This window comes from Scardinius erythrophthalmus (assembly GCF_964197995.2).
Source record: "Scardinius erythrophthalmus genome assembly, chromosome: 2".
In the NCBI taxonomy this organism is placed as follows: domain Eukaryota; kingdom Metazoa; phylum Chordata; class Actinopteri; order Cypriniformes; family Leuciscidae; genus Scardinius; species Scardinius erythrophthalmus.
Window position 1 is genome coordinate 70612357 of NC_138222.1, and position 24000 is coordinate 70636356.

The following is a 24000-nucleotide window of genomic DNA, read 5'->3' on the forward strand; positions in this document are numbered from 1 at the left end:
ACCCTCCTCCCTCCACAGCTCCTCTCGTTTCTCTGGAGCTAATTACCCTCCTCCCTCCCCAGCTCCTCTCGTTTCTCTGGAGCTGATTACCCTCCAACATCCCCAGCTCCTCTCGTTTCTCAGGAGCTGATTACTCTCCTCCCTCCCCAGCTCCTCTCGTTTCTCAGGAGCTGATTACCCTCCTCCCTCCCCAGCTCCTCTCGTTTCTCAGGAGCTAATTACCCTCCTCCATCCCCAGCTCCTCTCGTTTCTCAGGAGCTGATTACCCTCCTCCCTCCCCAGCTCCTCTCGTTTCTCAGGAGCTGATTACCCTCCTCCCTCCCCAGCTCCTCTCGTTTCTCAGGAGCTGATTACTCTCCTCCCTCCCCAGCTCCTCTCGTTTCTCAGGAGCTGATTACCCTCCTCCCTCCCCAGCTCCTCTCGTTTCTCAGGAGCTAATTACCCTCCTCCCTCCCCAGCTCCTCTCGTTTCTCAGGAGCTGATTACCCTCCTCCCTCCCCAGCTCCTCTCGTTTCTCAGGAGCTAATTACCCTCCTCCCTCTCCAGCTCCTCTCGTTTCTCAGGAGCTGATTACTCTCCTCCCTCCCCAGCTCCTCTCGTTTCTCAGGAGCTGATTACTCTCCTCCCTCCCAAGCTCCTCTCGTTTCTCAGGAGCTGATTACCCTCCTCCCTCCCCAGCTCCTCTCGTTTCTCAGGAGCTAATTACCCTCCTCCCTCCCCAGCTCCTCTCGTTTCTCTGGAGCTGATTACCCTCCTCCCTCCCCAGCTCCTCTTGTTTCTCAGGAGCTGATTACCCTCCTCCCTCCCCAGCTCCTCTCGTTTCTCAGGAGCTAATTACTCTCCTCCCTCCCAAGCTCCTCTCGTTTCTCAGGAGCTGATTACCCTCCTCCATCCCCAGCTCCTCTCGTTTCTCAGGAGCTGATTACCCTCCTCCATCCCCAGCTCCTCTCGTTTCTCAGGAGCTGATTACCCTCCTCCATCCCCAGCTCCTCTCGTTTCTCAGGAGCTGATTACCCTCCTCCCTCCCCAGCTCCTCTCGTTTCTCAGGAGCTGATTACCCTCCTCCATCCCCAGCTCCTCTCGTTTCTCAGGAGCTAATTACCCTCCTCCCTCCCCAGCTCCTCTCGTTTCTCTGGAGCTGATTACCCTCCTCCATCCCCAGCTCCTCTCGTTTCTCAGGAGCTAATTACCCTCCTCCCTCCCCAGCTCCTCTCGTTTCTCTGGAGCTGATTACCCTCCTCCCTCCCCAGCTCCTCTCGTTTCTCAGGAGCTGATTACCCTCCTCCCTCCCCAGCTCCTCTCGTTTCTCAGGAGCTGATTACTCTCCTCCCTCCCAAGCTCCTCTCGTTTCTCAGGAGCTGATTACCCTCCTCCATCCCCAGCTCCTCTCGTTTCTCAGGAGCTGATTGCCCTCCTCCATCCCCAGCTCCTCGTTTCTCAGGAGCTGATTACTCTCCTCCCTCCCAAGCTCCTCTTGTTTCTCAGGAGCTGATTACCCTCCTCCCTCCCCAGCTCCTCTCGTTTCTCAGGAGCTAATTACTCTCCTCCCTCCCAAGCTCCTCTCGTTTCTCAGGAGCTGATTACCCTCCTCCCTCCCCAGCTCCTCTCGTTTCTCTGGAGCTGATTACCCTCCTCCCTCCCCAGCTCCTCTCGTTTCTCAGGAGCTGATTACCCTCCTCCCTCCCCAGCTCCTCTCGTTTCTCTGGAGCTGATTACCCTCCTCCCTCCCCAGCTCCTCTCGTTTCTCAGGAGCTGATTACCCTCCTCCACCCCAAGCTCCTCTCGTTTCTCAGGAGCTGATTACCCTCCTCCATCCCCAGCTCCTCTCGTTTCTCAGGAGCTGATTACCCTCCTCCATCCCCAGCTCCTCTCGTTTCTCAAGAGCTAATTACCCTGCCCAGCTCCTCTAGTTTCTCAGGAGCTAATTACCCTCCTCCCTCCCCAGCTCCTCTCGTTTCTCAGGAGCTAATTACCCTCCTCCCTGCCCAGCTCCTCTCGTTTCTCAGGAGCTGATTACCCTCCTCCATCCCCAGCTCCTCTCGTTTCTCAGGAGCTGATTACCCTTCTCCATCCCCAGCTCCTCTCGTTTCTCAGGAGCTGATTACCCTCCTCCATCCCCAGCTCCTCTCGTTTCTCAGGAGCTGATTACCCTCCTCCATCCCCAGCTCCTCTCGTTTCTCAGGAGCTGATTACCCTCCTCCCTCCCCAGCTCCTCTCGTTTCTCAGGAGCTGATTACCCTCCTCCCTCCCCAGCTCCTCTCGTTTCTCAGGAGCTGATTACCCTCCTCCCTCCCCAGCTCCTCTCGTTTCTCAGGAGCTGATTACCCTCCTCCCTGCCCAGCTCCTCTCGTTTCTCAGGAGCTGATTACTCTCCCTCCCCAGCTCCTCTCGTTTCTCAGGAGCTGTTTACCCTCCTCCATCCCCAGCTCCTCTCGTTTCTCAAGAGCTGATTACCCTCCTCCATCCCCAGCTCCTCTCGTTTCTCAGGAGCTAATTACCCTCCTCCCTGCCCAGTTCCTCTCATTTCTCAGGAGCTAATTACCCTCCTCCATCCCCAGCTCCTCTCGTTTCTCAGGAGCTGATTACCCTCCTCCATCCCCAGCTCCTCTCATTTCTCAGGAGCTGTTTACCCTCCTCCATCCCCAGCTCCTCTCGTTTCTCAAGAGCTGATTACCCTCCTCCCTGCCCAGTTCCTCTCATTTCTCAGGAGCTAATTACCCTCCTCCATCCCCAGCTCCTCTCGTTTCTCAGGAGCTGATTACCCTCCTCCATCCCCAGCTCCTCTCATTTCTCAGGAGCTGTTTACCTTCCTCCATCCCCAGCTCCTCTCGTTTCTCAAGAGCTGATTACCCTCCTCCCTGCCCAGTTCCTCTCATTTCTCAGGAGCTGATTAGCCGCCTCCATCCCCAGCTCCTCTCGTTTCTCAGGAGCTGATTACCCTCCTCCATCCCCAGCTCCTCTCATTTCTCAGGAGCTGTTTACCCTCCTCCATCCCCAGCTCCTCTCGTTTCTCAAGAGCTGATTACCCTCCTCCATCCCCAGCTCCTCTCATTTCTCAGGAGCTGTTTACCCTCCTCCATCCCCAGCTCCTCTCGTTTCTCAAGAGCTGATTACCTTCCTCCCTGCCCAGTTCCTCTCATTTCTCAGGAGCTAATTACCCTCCTCCATCCCCAGCTCCTCTCGTTTCTCAGGAGCTAATTACCCTCCATCCCCAGCTCCTCTCGTTTCTCAGGAGCTAATTATCCTCCTCCATCCCCAGCTCCTCTCGTTTCTCAGGAGCTAATTACCCTCCTCCCTGTCCAGCTCCTCTCGTTTCTCAGGAGCTGATTACCCTCCTCCCTGCCCAGCTCCTCTCGTTTCTCAGGAGCTAATTATCCTCCTCCATCCCCAGCTCCTTTCGTTTCTCAGGAGCTAATTACCCTCCTCCCTGCCCAGCTCCTCTCGTTTCTCAGGAGCTGATTACCCTCCTCCCTGCCCAGCTCCTCTCGTTTCTCAGGAGCTAATTATCCTCCTCCATCCCCAGCTCCTCTCGTTTCTCAGGAGCTAATTACCCTCCTCCCTCCCCAGCTCCTCTCGTTTCTCAGGAGCTGATTACCCTCCTCCCTCCCCAGCTCCTCTCGTTTCTCAGGAGCTGATTACCCTCCTCCATCCCCAGCTCCTCTCGTTTCTCAGGAGCTGATTACCCTCCTCCATCCCCAGCTCCTCTCGTTTCTCAGGAGCTGATTACCCTCCTCCCTCCCCAGCTCCTCTCGTTTCTCAGGAGCTAATTACCCTCCTGCATCCCCAGCTCCTCTCGTTTCTCAGGAGCTAATTACCCTCCTCCCTCCCCAGCTCCTCTCGTTTCTCAGGAGCTAATTACCCTCCTGCATCCCCAGCTCCTCTCGTTTCTCAGGAGCTAATTATCCTCCTCCATCCCCAACTCCTCTCGTTTCTCAGGAGTTAATTACCCTCCTCCCTCCCCAGCTCCTCTCGTTTCTCAGGAGCTAATTACCCTCCTCCCTCCCCAGCTCCTCTCGTTTCTCAGGAGCTGATTATCCTCCTTCCTCCCCAGCTCCTCTCGTTTCTCAGGAGCTGATTATCCTCCTTCCTCCCCAGCTCCTCTCGTTTCTCAGGAGCTGATTACCCTCCTCCATCCCCAGCTCCTCTCGTTTCTCAGGAGCTGATTACCCTCCTCCCTCCCCAGCTCCTCTCGTTTCTCAGGAGCTAATTACCCTCCTGCATCCCCAGCTCCTCTCGTTTCTCAGGAGCTGATTAGCCTCCTCCCTCCCCAGCTCCTCTCGTTTCTCAGGAGCTAATTACCCTCCTGCATCCCCAGCTCCTCTCGTTTCTCTGGAGCTGATTACCCTCCTCCCTCCCCAGCTCCTCTCGTTTCTCAGGAGCTAATTATCCTCCTCCATCCCCAGCTCCTCTCGTTTCTCAGGAGTTAATTACCCTCCTCCCTGCCCAGCTCCTCTTGTTTCTCTGGAGCTAATTACCCTCTTCCATCCCCAGCTCCTCTCGTTTCTCAGGAGCTGATTACCCTCCTCCATCCCCAGCTCCTCTCGTTTCTCAGGAGCTAATTACCCTCCTCCCTGTCCAGCTCCTCTCGTTTCTCAGGAGCTGATTACCCTCCTCCCTGCCCAGCTCCTCTCGTTTCTCAGGAGCTAATTATCCTCCTCCATCCCCAGCTCCTCTCATTTCTCAGGAGCTAATTATCCTCCTCCATCCCCAGCTCCTCTCGTTTCTCAGGAGCTAATTACCCTCCTCCCTGCCCAGCTCCTCTCGTTTCTCAGAAGCTGATTACCCTCCTCCATCCCCAGCTAATTACCCTCCTCCATCCCCAGCTAATTACTAGCTAATTACCCTCCTCCCTGCCCAGCTCCTCTCGTTTCTCAGGAGCTGATTACCCTCCTCCATCCCCAGCTCCTCTCGTTTCTCAGGAGCTGATTACCCTCCTCCCTCCCCAGCTCCTCTCGTTTCTCAGGAGCTAATTACCCTCCTCCATCCCCAGCTCCTCTCGTTTCTCAGGAGCTGATTACCCTCCTCCATCCCCAGCTCCTCTCATTTCTCAGGAGCTGTTTACCCTCCTCCATCCCCAGCTCCTCTCGTTTCTCAAGAGCTGATTACCCTCCTCCATCCCCAGCTCCTCTCATTTCTCAGGAGCTGTTTACCCTCCTCCATCCCCAGCTCCTCTCGTTTCTCAAGAGCTGATTACCTTCCTCCCTGCCCAGTTCCTCTCATTTCTCAGGAGCTAATTACCCTCCTCCATCCCCAGCTCCTCTCGTTTCTCAGGAGCTAATTACCCTCCATCCCCAGCTCCTCTTGTTTCTCAGGAGCTAATTATCCTCCTCCATCCCCAGCTCCTCTCGTTTCTCAGGAGCTAATTACCCTCCTCCCTGTCCAGCTCCTCTCGTTTCTCAGGAGCTGATTACCCTCCTCCCTGCCCAGCTCCTCTCGTTTCTCAGGAGCTAATTATCCTCCTCCATCCCCAGCTCCTTTCGTTTCTCAGGAGCTAATTACCCTCCTCCCTGCCCAGCTCCTCTCGTTTCTCAGGAGCTGATTACCCTCCTCCCTGCCCAGCTCCTCTCGTTTCTCAGGAGCTAATTATCCTCCTCCATCCCCAGCTCCTCTCGTTTCTCAGGAGCTAATTACCCTCCTCCCTCCCCAGCTCCTCTCGTTTCTCAGGAGCTGATTACCCTCCTCCCTCCCCAGCTCCTCTCGTTTCTCAGGAGCTGATTACCCTCCTCCATCCCCAGCTCCTCTCGTTTCTCAGGAGCTGATTACCCTCCTCCATCCCCAGCTCCTCTCGTTTCTCAGGAGCTGATTACCCTCCTCCCTCCCCAGCTCCTCTCGTTTCTCAGGAGCTAATTACCCTCCTGCATCCCCAGCTCCTCTCGTTTCTCAGGAGCTAATTACCCTCCTCCCTCCCCAGCTCCTCTCGTTTCTCAGGAGCTAATTACCCTCCTGCATCCCCAGCTCCTCTCGTTTCTCAGGAGCTAATTATCCTCCTCCATCCCCAACTCCTCTCGTTTCTCAGGAGTTAATTACCCTCCTCCCTCCCCAGCTCCTCTCGTTTCTCAGGAGCTAATTACCCTCCTCCCTCCCCAGCTCCTCTCGTTTCTCAGGAGCTGATTATCCTCCTTCCTCCCCAGCTCCTCTCGTTTCTCAGGAGCTGATTACCCTCCTCCATCCCCAGCTCCTCTCGTTTCTCAGGAGCTGATTACCCTCCTCCCTCCCCAGCTCCTCTCGTTTCTCAGGAGCTAATTACCCTCCTGCATCCCCAGCTCCTCTCGTTTCTCAGGAGCTGATTAGCCTCCTCCCTCCCCAGCTCCTCTAGTTTCTCAGGAGCTAATTACCCTCCTGCATCCCCAGCTCCTCTCGTTTCTCTGGAGCTGATTACCCTCCTCCCTCCCCAGCTCCTCTCGTTTCTCAGGAGCTAATTATCCTCCTCCATCCCCAGCTCCTCTCGTTTCTCAGGAGTTAATTACCCTCCTCCCTGCCCAGCTCCTCTTGTTTCTCTGGAGCTAATTACCCTCTTCCATCCCCAGCTCCTCTCGTTTCTCAGGAGCTGATTACCCTCCTCCATCCCCAGCTCCTCTCGTTTCTCAGGAGCTAATTACCCTCCTCCCTGTCCAGCTCCTCTCGTTTCTCAGGAGCTGATTACCCTCCTCCCTGCCCAGCTCCTCTCGTTTCTCAGGAGCTAATTATCCTCCTCCATCCCCAGCTCCTCTCATTTCTCAGGAGCTAATTATCCTCCTCCATCCCCAGCTCCTCTCGTTTCTCAGGAGCTAATTACCCTCCTCCCTGCCCAGCTCCTCTCGTTTCTCAGAAGCTGATTACCCTCCTCCATCCCCAGCTAATTACTAGCTAATTACCCTCCTCCCTGCCCAGCTCCTCTCGTTTCTCAGGAGCTGATTACCCTCCTCCATCCCCAGCTCCTCTCGTTTCTCAGGAGCTAATTACCCTCCTCCCTCCCCAGCTCCTCTCGTTTCTCTGGAGCTAATTACCCTCTTCCATCCCCAGCTCCTCTCGTTTCTCAGGAGCTGATTACCCTCCTCCATCCCCAGCTCCTCTCGTTTCTCAGGAGCTAATTACCCTCCTCCCTGTCCAGCTCCTCTCGTTTCTCAGAAGCTGATTACCCTCCTCCCTGCCCAGCTCCTCTCGTTTCTCAGGAGCTAATTATCCTCCTCCATCCCCAGCTCCTCTCGTTTCTCAGGAGTTAATTACCCTCCTCCCTGCCCAGCTCCTCTCGTTTCTCAGGAGCTAATTACCCTTCTCCCTGCCCAGCTCCTCTCGTTTCTCAGGAGCTGATTACCCTCCTCCATCCCCAGCTAATTACTAGCTAATTACCCTCCTCCCTGCCCAGCTCCTCTCGTTTCTCAGGAGCTGATTACCCTCCTCCCTGCCCAGCTCCTCTCGTTTCTCAGGAGTTAATTACCCTCCTCCCTGCCCAGCTCCTCTCGTTTCTCAGGAGCTAATTACCCTTCTCCCTGCCCAGCTCCTCTCGTTTCTCAGGAGCTGATTACCCTCCTCCATCCCCAGCTAATTACTAGCTAATTACCCTCCTCCCTGCCCAGCTCCTCTCGTTTCTCAGGAGCTGATTACCCTCCTCCCTGCCCAACTCCTTTCGTTTCTCAGGAGCTAATTATCCTCCTCCATACCCTCCTCCCTCCCCAGCTCCTCTCGTTTCTCAAGAGCTGATTACCCTCCTCCATCCCCAGCTCCTGTCGTTTCTCAGGAGCTGATTACCCTCCTCCCTCCCCAGCTCCTCTCGTTTCTCAGGAGCTAATTACCCTCCTGCATCCCCAGCTCCTCTCGTTTCTCAGGAGCTAATTACCCTCCTCCCTCCCCAGCTCCTCTCGTTTCTCAGGAGCTGATTACCCTCCTCCATCCCCAGCTCCTCTCGTTTCTCAGGAGCTAATTACCCTCCTCCCTGCCCAGCTCCTCTCGTTTCTCAGGAGCTAATTACCCTTCTCCCTCCCCAGCTTCTCTCGTTTCTCAGGAGTTGATTACCCTCCTCCATCCCCAGCTCCTCTCGTTTCTCAGGAGCTGATTACCCTCCTCCATCCCCAGCTCCTCTCGTTTCTCAGGAGCTAATTACCCTCTTCCCTCCCCAGCTCCTCTCGTTTCTCAGGAGCTGATTACCCTCCTCCATCCCCAGCTCCTCTCATTTCTCAGGAGCTAATTACCCTCCTCCCTCCCCAGCTCCTCTCGTTTCTCAGGAGCTGATTACCCTCCTCCATCCCCAGCTCCTGTCGTTTCTCAGGAGCTGATTACCCTCCTCCCTCCCCAGCTCCTCTCGTTTCTCAGGAGCTAATTACCCTCCTGCATCCCCAGCTCCTCTCGTTTCTCAGGAGCTAATTACCCTCCTCCCTCCCCAGCTCCTCTCGTTTCTCAGGAGCTGATTACCCTCCTCCATCCCCAGCTCCTCTCGTTTCTCAGGAGCTAATTACCCTCCTCCCTGCCCAGCTCCTCTCGTTTCTCAGGAGTTAATTACCCTCCTCCCTGCCCAGCTCCTCTTGTTTCTCAGGAGCTAATTACCCTCTTCCATCCCCAGCTCCCCCTCTCGTGCAGCAGTATGGCATTCTGTTTCCCCTTTGAATCAGACTAAATTCTCGATTTATGTTGTACTTTAAAATATTGAATTAATGATATCTGCAATACATTCATGTTGGTTCTGTTTACCCTAATATATAAGGGGGGTTATTGCTGCTCTTATCCATGCTAGCCTGCCCAGAACGGAACCATACCGCCAATCCAAACTCTATGCTAATTGTCAATCGTATTTGACAATAGTGGTACTGACAGAATTGGAGTTATTAACCGCTGATCTGTGCTTGAGTGAGTGTGTTGTTCTCAGAAGCGCCGAACACCGTTGAGCGTGTGTGTGAATATGATGAAGTTATTAACCGCTGATCTGTGTGTGTGTGTGTGTGTGTGTGTGTGTGTGTGATGGATGGAGTTATTAACCGCTGATCTGTGTGTGTGTGTTCCTCAGGAGCACCGAACACCGCTGAGCTGAAGATATGTCGGGTCAACAGGAACTCTGGCGGCTGCCGAGGGGGAGACGAGATCTTCCTACTGTGTGACAAAGTGCAGAAAGGTGCGGGTTTTACTTTAGTGGCATTAGTATAGTATTGTTTTTTGTTTTTGTTTTTCGTTTTTTTATTTTCCCTTTCCCTTTTTTTTTTTTTTTTTTTAGTTAAAGGTTTTTCTTTTTTTCATGAGTTTTCACAAGTTCACATAGATGCACTTTTATGATGGACAGATGCACTTTTAAGATGGACAGATGCACTTTTATGATGGACAGATGCACTTTTATGATGGACAGATGCACTTTTATGATGGATAGATGCACTTTTATGATGGACAGATGCACTTTTATGATGGACAGATGCACTTTTATGATGGATAGATGCACTTTTATGATGGACAGATGCACTTTTATGATGGACGGATACACTTTTATGATGGATAGATGCATGTTTTTGAGCTTCAGTCTGTTGGTTGCAATTCACTGCCATTATTAAAGGAGAACTCCGGTCAATTTTAACATTGAGCTCATTTTTTTTGTAAATTTGGAGTGCTGTCAGTACAGAGAACAACGACAAAAATCGGTGTTGCCTACACCATGTTATCCTCTTTTTAAAATTTGCACCCTGTTGACTTGAATGGGGCAAGTTTTAAACCTGCTTTTAGCCTCTTAACATCCTTGATGTGTCATTACAAGTGCACAGCCATGTGAGTGATTCCTTCAGAGTGAACACGAGTGAATCTGACTGCAGTAGATGTGAAAGATATGAATAAAAATGATGTTATTTCAGCCAGCGCACATACCTGTATTTACATCCTGTTTTCGGTCGAAGTCCATAGTAATCGATTGTCGAGTTCACGCGCATAGGTTTAGTACGTACGATCATGCGCCCGAACTCGACAATCGACTACTGTGGACTTCAACCGAAAACAGGCAGTAAATACAGGTATGTGCGCTAGAATTCTGACCCTCAAAGTCCTGTTAGAATGTCCACCTCCACTCCATTATCTATCCTAAATTAGATGCACCTGTTTGAGGTCGTTAGCTGCATAAAGACACCTGTTCACCCCATACAATCAGTAAGAATCCAACTACTAACATGGCCAAGACCAAAGAGCTGTCCAAAGACACTATAGAGACAAAATTGTACACCTCCACAAGGCTGGAAAGGGCTACGGGGAAATTGCCAAGCAGCTTGGTGAAAAAAGGTCCACTGTTGGAGCAATCATTAGAAAATGGAAGAAGCTAAACATGACTGTCAATCTCCCTCGGACTGGGGCTCCATGCAAGATCTCACCTCGTGGGGTCTCAATGATCCTAAGAAAGGTGAGAAATCAGCCCAGAACTACACGGGAGGAGCTGGTCAATGACCTGAAAAGAGCTGGGACCACCGTTTCCAAGGTTACTGTTGGTAATACACTAAGACGTCATGGTTTGAAATCATGAATGGCACAGAAGGTTCACCTGCTTAAACCAGCACATGTCAAGGCCCGTCTTAAGTTTGCCAATGACCATTTGGATGATCCAGAGGAGTCATGGGAGAAAGTCATGTGGTCAGATGAGACCAAAATAGAACTTTTTGGTCATAATTCCACTAAACGTGTTTGAAGGAAGAAGAATGATGAGTACCATCCCAAGAACACCATCCCTACTGTGAAGCATGGGGGTGTAGCATCATGCTTTGGGGGTGTTTGTCTGCACATGGGACAGGGCGACTGCACTGTATTAAGGAGAGGATGACTGGGGCCATGTATTGCGAGATTTTGGGGAACAACCTCGTTCCCTCAGTTAGAGCATTGAAGATGGGTCGAGGCTGGGTCTTCCAACATGACAATGACCCGAAGCACACAGCCAGGATAACCAAGGAGTGGCTCTGTAAGAAGCATATCAAGGTTCTGGCGTGGCCTAGCCAGTCTCCAGACCTAAACCCAATAGAGAATCTTTGGAGGGAGCTCAAACTCCGTGTTTCTCAGCGACAGCCCAGAAACCTGACTGATCTAGAGAAGATCTGTGTGGAGGAGTGGGCCAAAATCCCTCCTGCAGTGTGTGCAAACCTGGTGAAAAACTACAGGAAACGTTTGACCTCTGTAACTGCAAACAAAGGCTACTGTACCAAATATTAACATTGATTTTCTCAGGTGTTCAAATACTTATTTGCAGCTGTATCATACAAATAAATAGTTAAAAAATCATATTGTGATTTCTGGATTTTTTTTTAGATTATGTCTCTCACAGTGGACATGCACCTACGATGACAATTTCAGACCCCTCCATGATTTCTAAGTGGGAGAACTTAAAAAATAGCAGGGTGTTCAAATACTTATTTTCCTCACTGTAGATATATATATATATATTATTTTTTATTTTTGTTAGTTTTAGTGTTTTTGTAATTTTGAGTTTTCGCAAGTTTTACAAATATGTGTATATAGTTTTAAATTTTATTTAAGCTTTAGTTATTTGAAAATAAAAATGATGCATTGGCAACTAGCTAACTAACAAAATAAGTTGAATGTGTTTCTTTTATTTCAAGTTTCAAAAATGTTTAGTTTAGTTCAGTTTTTAGTATCACTGAGATACTATTATAAATGTAATAAATATTTTGCAGTTTTCATTTGAATTTGAGTTTTTTTCATCTTTATTCTTTAAATGTCTATATTAAAAAAAACTTTATTTTAATTTTAGTTTGTTATTCCAGAAACAACTTTTGATTTTAATAATCCATTATTAAATGTTGACATTAACATTAACTGAGAATAATAAATGCTTTACAAGTGTGTTGCGTTATTAGTTCATGTTAAATAATGTTGTTAACTAATGAAATCATATTGTAAAGTGTTACCAAAAAAGTTAAATTAATTCAAGATGTTTTCTTAGAATTTTACTTCTGAAGTAAACTGATTTAGTTTGGGATTTTTATTTATTTATTTATTTTTGGTATAAAAGACATAATTACTGATGTAGAAATGCAGCGTATAGAAATGGGACTGATCAAAGCGTCGTCAGCAGTGTTATTATAGTTTTATTATAGTTAATAATTATAGTTTAGTTTTATTATATGTTCATTTTAGTTTCATTGTGCTTTTAATAGTTTTTTATTTTTTATATTTTTTATATATATATTGCTCTTTAGGTTTAATTTATTTCAGTGTTAGTTTTAGTTCTTAATTATTTCCAGTTATTAACATTTAGTGCTTCAACCTAAACTTATTTCAGTTATTGCCATGGCAACATTTCTAATTTTCGTTCAGTTTCTTTCTGTGTGCAGAGATGTTTGCAGGGTTGTGGTCCGATTATTACTGTGCTCTTCCCTTCAGAGGACATCGAGGTGCGCTTCTTCCGGGACTCGTGGGAGAGCAAGGGCTCGTTCTCGCAGGCCGATGTTCACCGTCAGGTGGCCATCGTGTTTCGCACGCCCCCGTACCACGACACTAACCTGTCTGAGCCGGTGCGGGTGAAGATGCAGCTCCGCCGGCCCTCGGACCGAGAGGTCAGCGAGCCCATGGACTTCCAGTACCTGCCCGCCGACCCGGGTGAGACCATGTGCTCTGCCATGGGGAAGCTTCTTCACAGAATACTAAATAAAAAAGCTCATTTCTACTTTTTATCTCACAGTTCTGACTGTTTTTCCCCACAGTTGCAAGTTACAAAAGAAAGTCTGAATTGCGAGATAAAAAGTTGTAATTACCTTTTTAATTGCAGGTTTATATATTAATTATATCTTATAAACTCACTATTGCGAAAAATGTTCAGAATTGCGAAATGTAAACTAAAAATTGCGCGAAAAAAAAGGTCAGATTTGTGAGATATAAACTCGCAATTTTGAAAAAAAAAATATTAGAATTGTGAGGTATAAACACAATTGCGGAAAAAGTCAGAATTATTGAAATTTTGAATAAAAGGTCAGAATTGAAAGAGTTTTTTTTTTGCACGAAATAAAATCAGAATTGCGAGATTAAAAGGGCAGAATTACTTTTTAAATATTTTATTCCATGGCAGAAACAAGCTTCCATAGTTTTGCATAAGGCATTTACGTTCTCAGAATAACAGTTGACCCGAAGTGAGAGTGCTCACCCTCATGTTGTTGTTGGTCTCTCTGTGGTCATGGTTGTGAAACGACAGACGAGCACAGGCTGATGGAGAAGCGCAAGAGGACAGAAGGGATGCTGCAGAACCTCAAACTCGGCAGCATGATTCCAGGTGTGTGTTTATCAGATCAGGTCATGTTAAGGTGTTAGAGGTCCGTTTTGTAGTGAAGGTGTGTGTTTTATGTGCAGGATCCTCCATGCCGACAGACAGACGGCCATTCAGTACAGCGAAACGAACCCTAGCCGTGTCCAAACCCACAGCCACCAGTATCACTCCAGGTAACCAGCTATACACCAGTTATCCACCAGTAATACACCAGTTATCCCCCAGTTATCCACCAGTTATCCCCCAGTTATCCCCCAGTTATCCACCAGTTATCCCCCAGTTATCCAACAGTAATACACCAGTTATCCCCCAGTTATCTAACAGTAATACACCAGTTATCCCCCAGTTATCCCCCAGTAATACACCAGTTATCCCCCAGTTATCCAACAGTAATACACCAGTTATCCACCTGTTATCCCCCAGTTTTCCCCCTGTTATCCCCCAGTTATCCCCCAGTAATACACCAGTTATCCCCCAGTTATCTAACAGTAATACACCAGTTATCCCCCAGTTATCCAACAGTAATACACCAGTTATCCCCCAGTTATCCCCCTGTTATCCCCCAGTTATCCAACAGTAATACACCAGTTTTCCCCCAGTAATACACCAGTTATCCACCAGTTATCCCCCAGTAATACACCAGTTATCCCCCAGTAATACACCAGTTATCCAACAGTAATACACCAGTTATCCAACAGTAATACACCAGTTATCCCCCAGTAATACACCAGTTATCCCCCAGTAATACACTAGTTATCCAACAGTAATACACCAGTTATCCCCCAGTAATACACCAGTTATCCCCTAGTTATCCAACAGTAATACACCAGTTATCCCCCAGTTATCCAACAGTAATACACCAGTTATCCCCCAGTTATCCAACAGTAATACACCAGTTATCCTCCAGTTATTCCCCAGTTATCCACCAGTTATCCCCCAGTAATACACCAGTTATCCACCAGTTATCCCCCAGTTATCCCCCAGTAATACACCAGTTATCCACCAGTTATCCACCAGTTATCCCCCAGTAATACACCAGTTATCCCCCAGTTATCCAACAGTAATACACCAGTTATCCCCCAGCTATCCCCCAGTAATACACCAGTTATCCCCCAGTAATACACCAGTTATCCCCCAGTAATACACCAGTTATCCCCCAGTAATACACCAGTTATCCCCCAGTAATACACCAGTTATCCCCCAGTTATCCAACAGTAATACACCAGTTATCCCCCAGTAATACACCAGTTATCCCCCAGCTATCCCCCAGTAATACACCAGTTATCCCCCAGTAATACACCAGTTATCCCCCAGTTATCCAACAGTAATACACCAGTTATCCCCCAGTAATACACCAGTTATCCACCAGTTATCCCCCAGTTATCTCCCAGTAATACACCAGTTATCCCCCAGCTATCCCCCAGTAATACACCAGTTATCCCCCAGTAATACACCAGTTATCCCCCAGTTATCCAACAGTAATACACCAGTTATCCCCCAGTAATACACCAGTTATCCACCAGTTATCCCCCAGTTATCTCCCAGTAATACACCAGTTATCCCCCAGTAATACACCAGTTATCCACCAGTTATCCCCCAGTTATCTCCCAGTAATACACCAGTTATCCCCCAGTAATACACCAGTTATCCCCCAGTTATCTCCCAGTTATCCCCCAGTTATCCCCCAGTAATACACCAGTTATCCCCCAGTTATCCCCCAGTAATACACCAGTTATCCCCCAGTTATCCCCCAGTAATACACCAGTTATCCCCCAGTTATCCAACAGTTATCTCCCAGTAATACACCAGTTATCCCCCAGTTATCCCCCAGTAATACACCAGTTATCCCCCAGTTATCCAACAGTAATACACCAGTTATCCACCAGTTATTCAACAGTTATCCCCCAGTAATACACCAGTTATCCCCCAGTTATCCAACAGTAATACACCAGTTATCCCCCAGTTATCTCCCAGTAATACACCAGTTATCCCCCAGTTATCCAACAGTAATACACCAGTTATCTCCCAGTTATCCACCAGTTATCCCCCAGTTATCCAACAGTAATACACCAGTTATCCCCCAGTAATACACCAGTTATCCCCCAGTAATACACCAGTTATCCAACAGTAATACACCAGTTATCCAACAGTAATACACTAGTTATCCCCCAGTAATACACCAGTTATCCCCCAGTAATACACCAGTTATCCAACAGTAATACACCAGTTATCCCCCAGTAATACACCAGTTATCCCCTAGTTATCCAACAGTAATACACCAGTTATCCCCCAGTTATCCAACAGTAATACACCAGTTATCCCCCAGTTATCCAACAGTAATACACCAGTTATCCCCCAGTTATTCCCCAGTTATCCACCAGTTATCCCCCAGTAATACACCAGTTATCCACCAGTTATCCCCCAGTTATCCCCCAGTAATACACCAGTTATCCACCAGTTATCCCCCAGTTATCCAACAGTAATACACCAGTTATCCCCCAGTAATACACCAGTTATCCCCCAGTTATCCAACAGTAATACACCAGTTATCCCCCAGCTATCCCCCAGTAATACACCAGTTATCCCCCAGTAATACACCAGTTATCCCCCAGCTATCCCCCAGTAATACACCAGTTATCCCCCAGTTATCCCCCAGTAATACACCAGTTATCCCCCAGTTATCCAACAGTAATACACCAGTTATCCCCCAGTAATACACCAGTTATCCCCCAGCTATCCCCCAGTAATACACCAGTTATCCCCCAGTAATACACCAGTTATCCCCCAGTTATCCAACAGTAATACACCAGTTATCCCCCAGTAATACACCAGTTATCCACCAGTTATCCCCCAGTTATCTCCCAGTAATACACCAGTTATCCCCCAGTAATACACCAGTTATCCCCCAGTTATCTCCCAGTTATCCCCCAGTTATCCCCCAGTAATACACCAGTTATCCCCCAGTTATCCCCCAGTAATACACCAGTTATCCCCCTGTAATACACCAGTTATCCCCCAGTTATCCAACAGTTATCTCCCAGTAATACACCAGTTATCCCCCAGTTATCCCCCAGTAATACACCAGTTATCCCCCAGTTGTCCAACAGTAATACACCAGTTATCCACCAGTTATCCCCCAGTAATACACCAGTTATCCCCCAGTTATCCAACAGTAATACACCAGTTATCCCCCAGTAATACACCAGTTATCCCCCAGTTATCTCCCAGTAATACACCAGTTATCCCCCAGTTATCTCCCAGTAATACACCAGTTATCCCCCAGTTATCCAACAGTAATACACCAGTTATCTCCCAGTTATCCACCAGTTATCCCCCAGTTATCCAACAGTAATACACCAGTTATCCCCCAGTAATACACCAGTTATTTCCCAGTAATACACCAGTTATCTCCCAGTTATCCCCCAGTAATACACCAGTTATCTCCCAGTAATACACCAGTTATCCCCCAGTTATCCAACAGTAATACACTGACTCCCTGTTGTGTTTCAGTGTCGGCGTGTGTGTCTGCGGGCCCCTCGCTGAAGCCCCTGCCGTCCTCGTTCTTCGAGCCGGCTCCGGGACAGCTCTTCGCTCAGGCGGCCCAGAGTTCCCTGAAGGTGGAGCCGCAGACGTCGGTCGGCGACACCTGGAAGTTCCTGCAGACGCTGACCGTAGACTCTCAGCCCAAAGCCGTGTCGGTGAGCAGCTTCAGCAACACACAACAGCCCAGCGACTTCTCCACCGTCAACATGGCGGACCTGGGCTTCAACCTGGGGAACTTCATCTCGACGGAGCCGATGAGCGCCGCGAGCGCCCCGAGTGCGGTTCCCCAGGACATGCAGAACACCTTCCGGGTGGAGGACGATATCCCAGAGTTCCCCAGCTTCTCCGAGGTGCAGGGCGACGTCGACAACATCAACATCGACGAATTCCAGGTCAGCGCTCGCTTACGCTTACTCAGATTCTCAATTAGCTTTTGTTTTTATGAGTTACATGGTCATTTTAGTGTCATTCATTTAAAGGTGCAGTGTGTAATATTTAGGAGGATCTGTGGACAGAAATGCAATATCATATTCATAACTATGGTTTCAGTGTTGTATGAAGTCATAATGAAGCGTTATGTGTTTATTAGCTTAGAATGAGGCATTTCTCTCTACACACACCGCGGGTCGGCTTACATCCACATGTTTCTACGGTGGCCCTGAACGGACAAACGCGTTTCCTCACTATGTTGTTCTTCGTGTAAAGAAGCTTCAGCTAAAGTCAGTGAATAAAACACTGACACAATGATGAACAAGTCACAATAATATTTGCAATAACATCATTTTACTGAATAATTAAGTAAACCTAATTTCTTCATTGATCTTTGTAAAGAAACCTCATTGTTTAACTGGCGACTCTCTGCTGTCTCAGACGACGACATCACTTCCTGTCGGCCACCGTAACTTCTGTTGGGTGTAATTCACAACCTCACCATTAGATGCCGCTAAACATTACACACTGTTGCTATTTAGGTTTGTTTTATTTTTATTTGTGTTTTATTTATTATTTATTTCCTGTTGATGATTTTAGTGCTTCAACTTAAACTTATGTCAGTTTATTGTAGAGCCGCAGGATTCTGGGTGAATCTTGTTTCATTACTGGATGAATCAGCGAATCACTTGAATGAATGATTCAATGACTCACTCATAAAGGCTTCACTTGTTTAAACGTTTGCTGTGATCGTACATGTCAAAGCTTTAATGGGCTGAGCCGAATCGCTGTCATTAAAGAATAAGATCATGTGTGTGTTTGAATCTTTTAGCCATTAATCCTGTAGCTCTAGTGTATTGCCAAGGCATCATTTCTAATTTATATTTTAGTTTCGTTCAGCTTTATTTCACAGAAGCCTCTTTAATAGTTGTAATGCTAATATCTGTGTTCCAGGCCATGTTAGGCGGTGAGTCGATGGGGAAGTCCGCGTGTCACATGACCACGGCGAGCGGCGGCGATGTCCCGGATCAGCCGGCGGATCCCTCGGCCAACAGCTCCACCTGGATGAGCTTCCCCCCCAGCATCGCCAGTCTCCTGCAGAACGAACCCATGATGGAGAGCGGCTCCAGCCCGGCGTCCGCGGTGCTCGACGACCTGGAGGTGCTGAACTCCATCGACGACGATCGCTTCATGTCCATCTTCACCAGCAGCAATCACATGGGCTTCCTCTCCGGACACCCCACCTAAACCAGCGCCGACCCAAGACTCTTGTTCAGGCCGAGGCGAAGGGGTTACTCCGAAGACCAACGAACGCTCAGTCCTGAAACACACCGTCTCTGATGAACCCTTTCAGACACAATATATACGAGATTATATTGGGTGGCGGTTTTGGATCAGATGTGTATCTTGTGTACAGTGAGGTAGAATAAACCTCGTCTCTATAAACTGCAGTGCCTTATTAAGCCAATCACAGCGCGAATTACAGCCTCATCAAGCAGCTCAGCCAATCACAGCACAGAATTACAGCCTTAGCAAGCAGCTCAGCCAATCACAGCACAGAATTACAGCCTTATCAAGCAGCTCAGCCAATCACAGCACAGAATTACTGGCTCATCAAGCAGTTCAGCCAATCACAGCGCAGAATTACAGCCTTATCAAGCAGCTCAGTCAATCACAGCACAGAATTACAGTCTTATCAAGCAGCTCAGCCAATCACAGCACAGAATTACTGGCTCATCAAGCAGCTCAGCCAATCACAGCACAGAATTACAGCCTTATCAAGCAGCTCAGTCAATCACAGCGCAGAATTACAGTCTTATCAAGCAGCTCAGCCAATCACAGCGCAGAATTACAGCCTTATCAAGCAGCTCAGCCAATCACAGCACAGAATTACTGGCTCATCAAGCAGCTCAGCCAATCACAGCACAGAATTACAGCCTTATCATGCAGCTCAGCCAATCACAGCGCAGAATTACAGCCTCATCAAGCAGTTCAGCCAATCACAGCACAGAATTACTGGCTCATCAAGCAGTTCAGCCAATCACAGCGCAGAATTACAGCCTCATCAAGCAGTTCAGCCAATCACAGCGCAGAATTACAGCCTCATCAAGCAGTTCAGCCAATCACAGCGCAGAATTGCTGGCTCATCAAGCAGCGCAGCCAATCAGAGTGCAGAATTACTGGCTCATCAAGCATCTCAGCCAATCAGAGTGCAGAATTACAGCCTCATCAAGCAGCTCAGCCAATCAGAGTGCAGAATTACTGGCTCATCAAGTATCTCAGCCAATCAGAGTGCAGAATTACTGGCTCATCAAGCAGCTCAGCCAATCACAGCGTAGAATTACTGGCTCATCAAGCAGCTCAGCCAATCACAGCCTTAGAAACACTGAGCTTTAGTTACACGTCCCCACAGAGAATCTATGATTTCAGAGATGCGAAATATATTATCATTGTACAGTAGAATGTACTTTAGCAATAAGTTTAATAACACATTATCTTTTAAGGAATATCACACAGCTGTCTTCTTTGTTTTACTGTTTGTTTGCCAATTTTTAATCAATTAAGTAAAAAAATAGTAAAATGAAAACAAAAATTTTAATGTTGAAATTCCAGAGCACTATAGAGAACCTCACGGCCCGGTTCACAGAGATCCAGACACAGGCATTTATAGTTTATATCTGATGTTTAAATAGACCTGCACTATTTCACTCGCCGCCGCTCCAGTGATCAGATATTGATCTACAGTATATGAGTGATCTACAGTGCTTCAGTGTCTGCGCATGTGTCCTGGTGACCACCGCTCCGCTGTTAATCCGACAGTGTTGGTGTGTGTGTATCTTCCACTGGCGTTCATCAGCATGAGCTTCTGCCGGCCGGAATCTGCCGTTTCCAGTCGTTCTAACATGTACATATGCCTTGCAATAATCCTCTGATCTTAATCATCTGTACCCATTCATGTAACGTGTTCATTCAATGTTTCTGTGGCCTTCCTGCAGGTGTGTACAAACTAAATGCTTTTGTACTATTATACGAGCTGTAATAAATGCAACAACTGTTGAAAATGTCCTGGTTGTTTATGTGGCACTGAGAACGAACCGAACGAACCGAGTCTTGTTGATTTAAGAATGAACTCACTCGTTTCATTACTGATGAATCAGCGTTTTTGAACAAATATCTTAAATGACTGAATCAAGGACTCACTCAAAGAGTTCACTCGTTTCATTACTGGATGAATCAGTGTTTTTGAACAAATATCTTGAATGACTGAATCAACGACTCACTCAAAGAGTTCACTCGTTTCATTACTGATGAATCAGCGTTTTTGAACAAATATCTTGAATGATTGAATCAATGACTCACTCAAAGAGTTCACTCGTTTCTTTACTGGATGAATCAGCGTTTTTGAACAACTATCCTGAATGATTGAATCAATGACTCACTCAAAGAGTTCACTCGTTTCATTACTGGATGAATCAGCATTTTTGAACAAATATCTTGAATGATTGAATCAATGACTCACTCAAAGAGTTCACTCGTTTCATTACTGGATGAATCAGCGTTTTTGAACAAATATCTTGAATGATTGAATCAATGACTCACTCAAAGAGTTCACTCGTTTCATTACTGGATGAATCAGCGTTTTTGAACAAATATCTTGAATGACTGAATCAACGACTCACTCAAAGAGTTCACTCGTTTCATTACTGATGAATCAGCGTTTTTGAACAAATATCTTGAATGACTGAATCAACGACTCACTCAAAGAGTTCACTCGTTTCATTACTGGATGAATCAGCGTTTTTGAACAAATATCTTGAATGACTGAATCAACGACTCACTCAAAGAGTTCACTCGTTTCATTACTGATGAATCAGCGTTTTTGAACAAATATCTTGAATGACTGAATCAACGACTCACTCAAAGAGTTCACTCGTTTCATTACTGATGAATCAGCGTTTTTGAACAAATATCTTGAATGACTGAATCAATGACTCACTCAAAGAGTTCACTCGTTTAATTACTGGATGAATCAGCGTTTTTGAACAACTATCTTGAATGATTGAATCAATGACTCACTCAAAGAGTTCACTCGTTTCATTACTGGATGAATCAGCGTTTTTGAACAAATATCTTGAATGACTGAATCAACGACTCACTCAAAGACTTCACTCGTTTCATTACTGGATGAATCAGCGTTTTTGAACAAATATCTTGAATGACTGAATCAACGACTCACTCAAAGAGTTCACTCGTTTCATTACTGATGAATCAGCGTTTTTGAACAACTATCTTGAATGATTGAATCAATGACTCACTCAAAGAGTTCACTCGTTTCATTACTGAATGAATCAGCGTTTTTGAACAAATATCTTGAATGACTGACTCACTGACTTTTTGAACAAATATCTTGAATGATTGATTCAATGACTCACTCAAAGAGTTCACTCGTTTCATTACTGGATGAATCAGCGTTTTTGAACAAATATCTTGAATGACTGAATCAACGACTCACTCAAAGAGTTCACTCGTTTCATTACTGATGAATCAGCGTTTTTGAACAAATATTTTGAATGACTGAATCAACGACTCACTCAAAGAGTTCACTCGTTTCATTACTGGATGAATCAGCGTTTTTGAACAAATATCTTGAATGACTGAATCAACGACTCACTCAAAGAGTTGACTCGTTTCATTACTGATGAATCAGCGTTTTTGAACAAATATCTTGAATGACTGAATCAACGACTCACTCAAAGAGTTCACTCGTTTCATTACTGATGAATCAGCGTTTTTGAACAAATATCTTGAATGATTGAATCAATGACTCACTCAAAGAGTTCACTCGTTTCATTACTGATGAATCAGCGTTTTTGAACAAATATCTTGAATGATTGAATCAATGACTCACTCAAAGAGTTCACTCGTTTCATTACTGGATGAATCAGCGTTTTTGAACAACTATCTTGAATGATTGAATCAATGACTCACTCAAAGAGTTCACTCGTTTCATTACTGAATGAATCAGCGTTTTTGAACAAATATCTTGAGTGACTGACTCACTGACTTTTTGAACAAATATCTTGAATGATTGATTCAATGACTCACTCAAAGAGTTCACTCGTTTCATTACTGGATGAATCAGCGTTTTTGAACAACTATCTTGAATGATTGAATCAATGACTCACTCAAAGAGTTCACTCGTTTCATTACTGGATGAATCAGCGTTTTTGAACAAATATCTTGAATGATTGAATCAATGACTCACTCAAAGAGTTCACTCGTTTCATTACTGATGAATCAGCGTTTTTGAACAAATATCTTGAATGACTGAATCAACGACTCACTCAAAGAGTTCACTCGTTTCATTACTGATGAATCAGCGTTTTTGAACAAATATCTTAAATGATTGAATCAATGACTCACTCAAAGAGTTCACTCGTTTCATTACTGGATGAATCAGCGTTTTTGAACAAATATCTTGAATGACTGAATCAACGACTCACTCAAAGTTCACTCGTTTCATTACTGATGAATCAGCGTTTTTGAACAAATATCTTGAATGACTGAATCAACGACTCACTCAAAGAATTCACTCGTTTCATTACTGATGAATCAGCGTTTTTGAACAACTATCTTGAATGATTGAATCAATGACTCACTCAAAGAGTTCACTCGTTTCATTACTGGATGAATCAGCGTTTTTGAACAAATATCTTGAATGACTGAATCAACGACTCACTCAAAGTTCACTCGTTTCATTACTGATGAATCAGCGTTTTTGAACAAATATCTTGAATGACTGAATCAACGACTCACTCAAAGAATTCACTCGTTTCTTTACTGGATGAATCAGCGTTTTTGAACAACTATCTTGAATGATTGAATCAATGACTCACTCAAAGAGTTCACTCGATTCATTACTGGATGAATCAGCGTTTTTGAACAAATATCTTGAATGACTGAATCAACGACTCACTCAAAGAGTTCACTCGTTTCATTACTGGATGAATCAGCGTTTTTGAACAAATATCTTGAATGATTGAATCAATGACTCACTCAAAGAGTTCACTCGTTTCATTACTGGATGAATCAGCGTTTTTGAACAAATATCTTGAATGACTGAATCAACGACTCACTCAAAGAGTTCACTCGTTTCATTACTGATGAATCAGCGTTTTTGAACAAATATCTTGAATGACTGAATCAACGACTCACTCAAAGAGTTCACTCGTTTCATTACTGGATGAATCAGCGTTTTTGAACAAATATCTTGAATGACTGAATCAACGACTCACTCAAAGAGTTCACTCGTTTCATTACTGATGAATCAGCGTTTTTGAACAAATATCTTGAATGACTGAATCAACGACTCACTCAAAGAGTTCACTCGTTTCATTACTGATGAATCAGCGTTTTTGAACAAATATCTTGAATGATTGAATCAATGACTCACTCAAAGAGTTCACTCGTTTAATTACTGGATGAATCAGCGTTTTTGAACAACTATCTTGAATGATTGAATCAATGACTCACTCAAAGAGTTCACTCGTTTCATTACTGGATGAATCAGCGTTTTTGAACAAATATCTTGAATGACTGAATCAACGACTCACTCAAAGACTTCACTCGTTTCATTACTGGATGAATCAGCGTTTTTGAACAAATATCTTGAATGACTGAATCAACGACTCACTCAAAGAGTTCACTCGTTTCATTACTGATGAATCAGCGTTTTTGAACAACTATCTTGAATGATTGAATCAATGACTCTCAAAGAGTTCACTCGTTTCATTACTGAATGAATCAGCGTTTTTGAACAAATA

At 46.1% G+C, this 24000-nt stretch overlaps 1 protein-coding gene across 1 annotated transcript in view; it reads left to right on the forward strand.

Moving 5' to 3' along the window:
- rela (v-rel avian reticuloendotheliosis viral oncogene homolog A) overlaps positions 1 to 20233 on the forward strand; it is a 42930-nt gene extending 22697 nt beyond the window's left edge. Inside the window, exons 7-12 of the mRNA XM_081356914.1 lie at positions 8978 to 9082; positions 12328 to 12543; positions 13133 to 13210; positions 13288 to 13377; positions 16715 to 17139; positions 18131 to 20233. Coding sequence (XP_081213040.1) covers positions 8978 to 9082; positions 12328 to 12543; positions 13133 to 13210; positions 13288 to 13377; positions 16715 to 17139; positions 18131 to 18424 — 1208 coding nt within the window. The 3' untranslated portion in view covers positions 18425 to 20233. The remainder of the gene's footprint in view (positions 1 to 8977; positions 9083 to 12327; positions 12544 to 13132; positions 13211 to 13287; positions 13378 to 16714; positions 17140 to 18130) is intronic.
- Positions 20234 to 24000: the final 3767 nt, after the last annotated feature.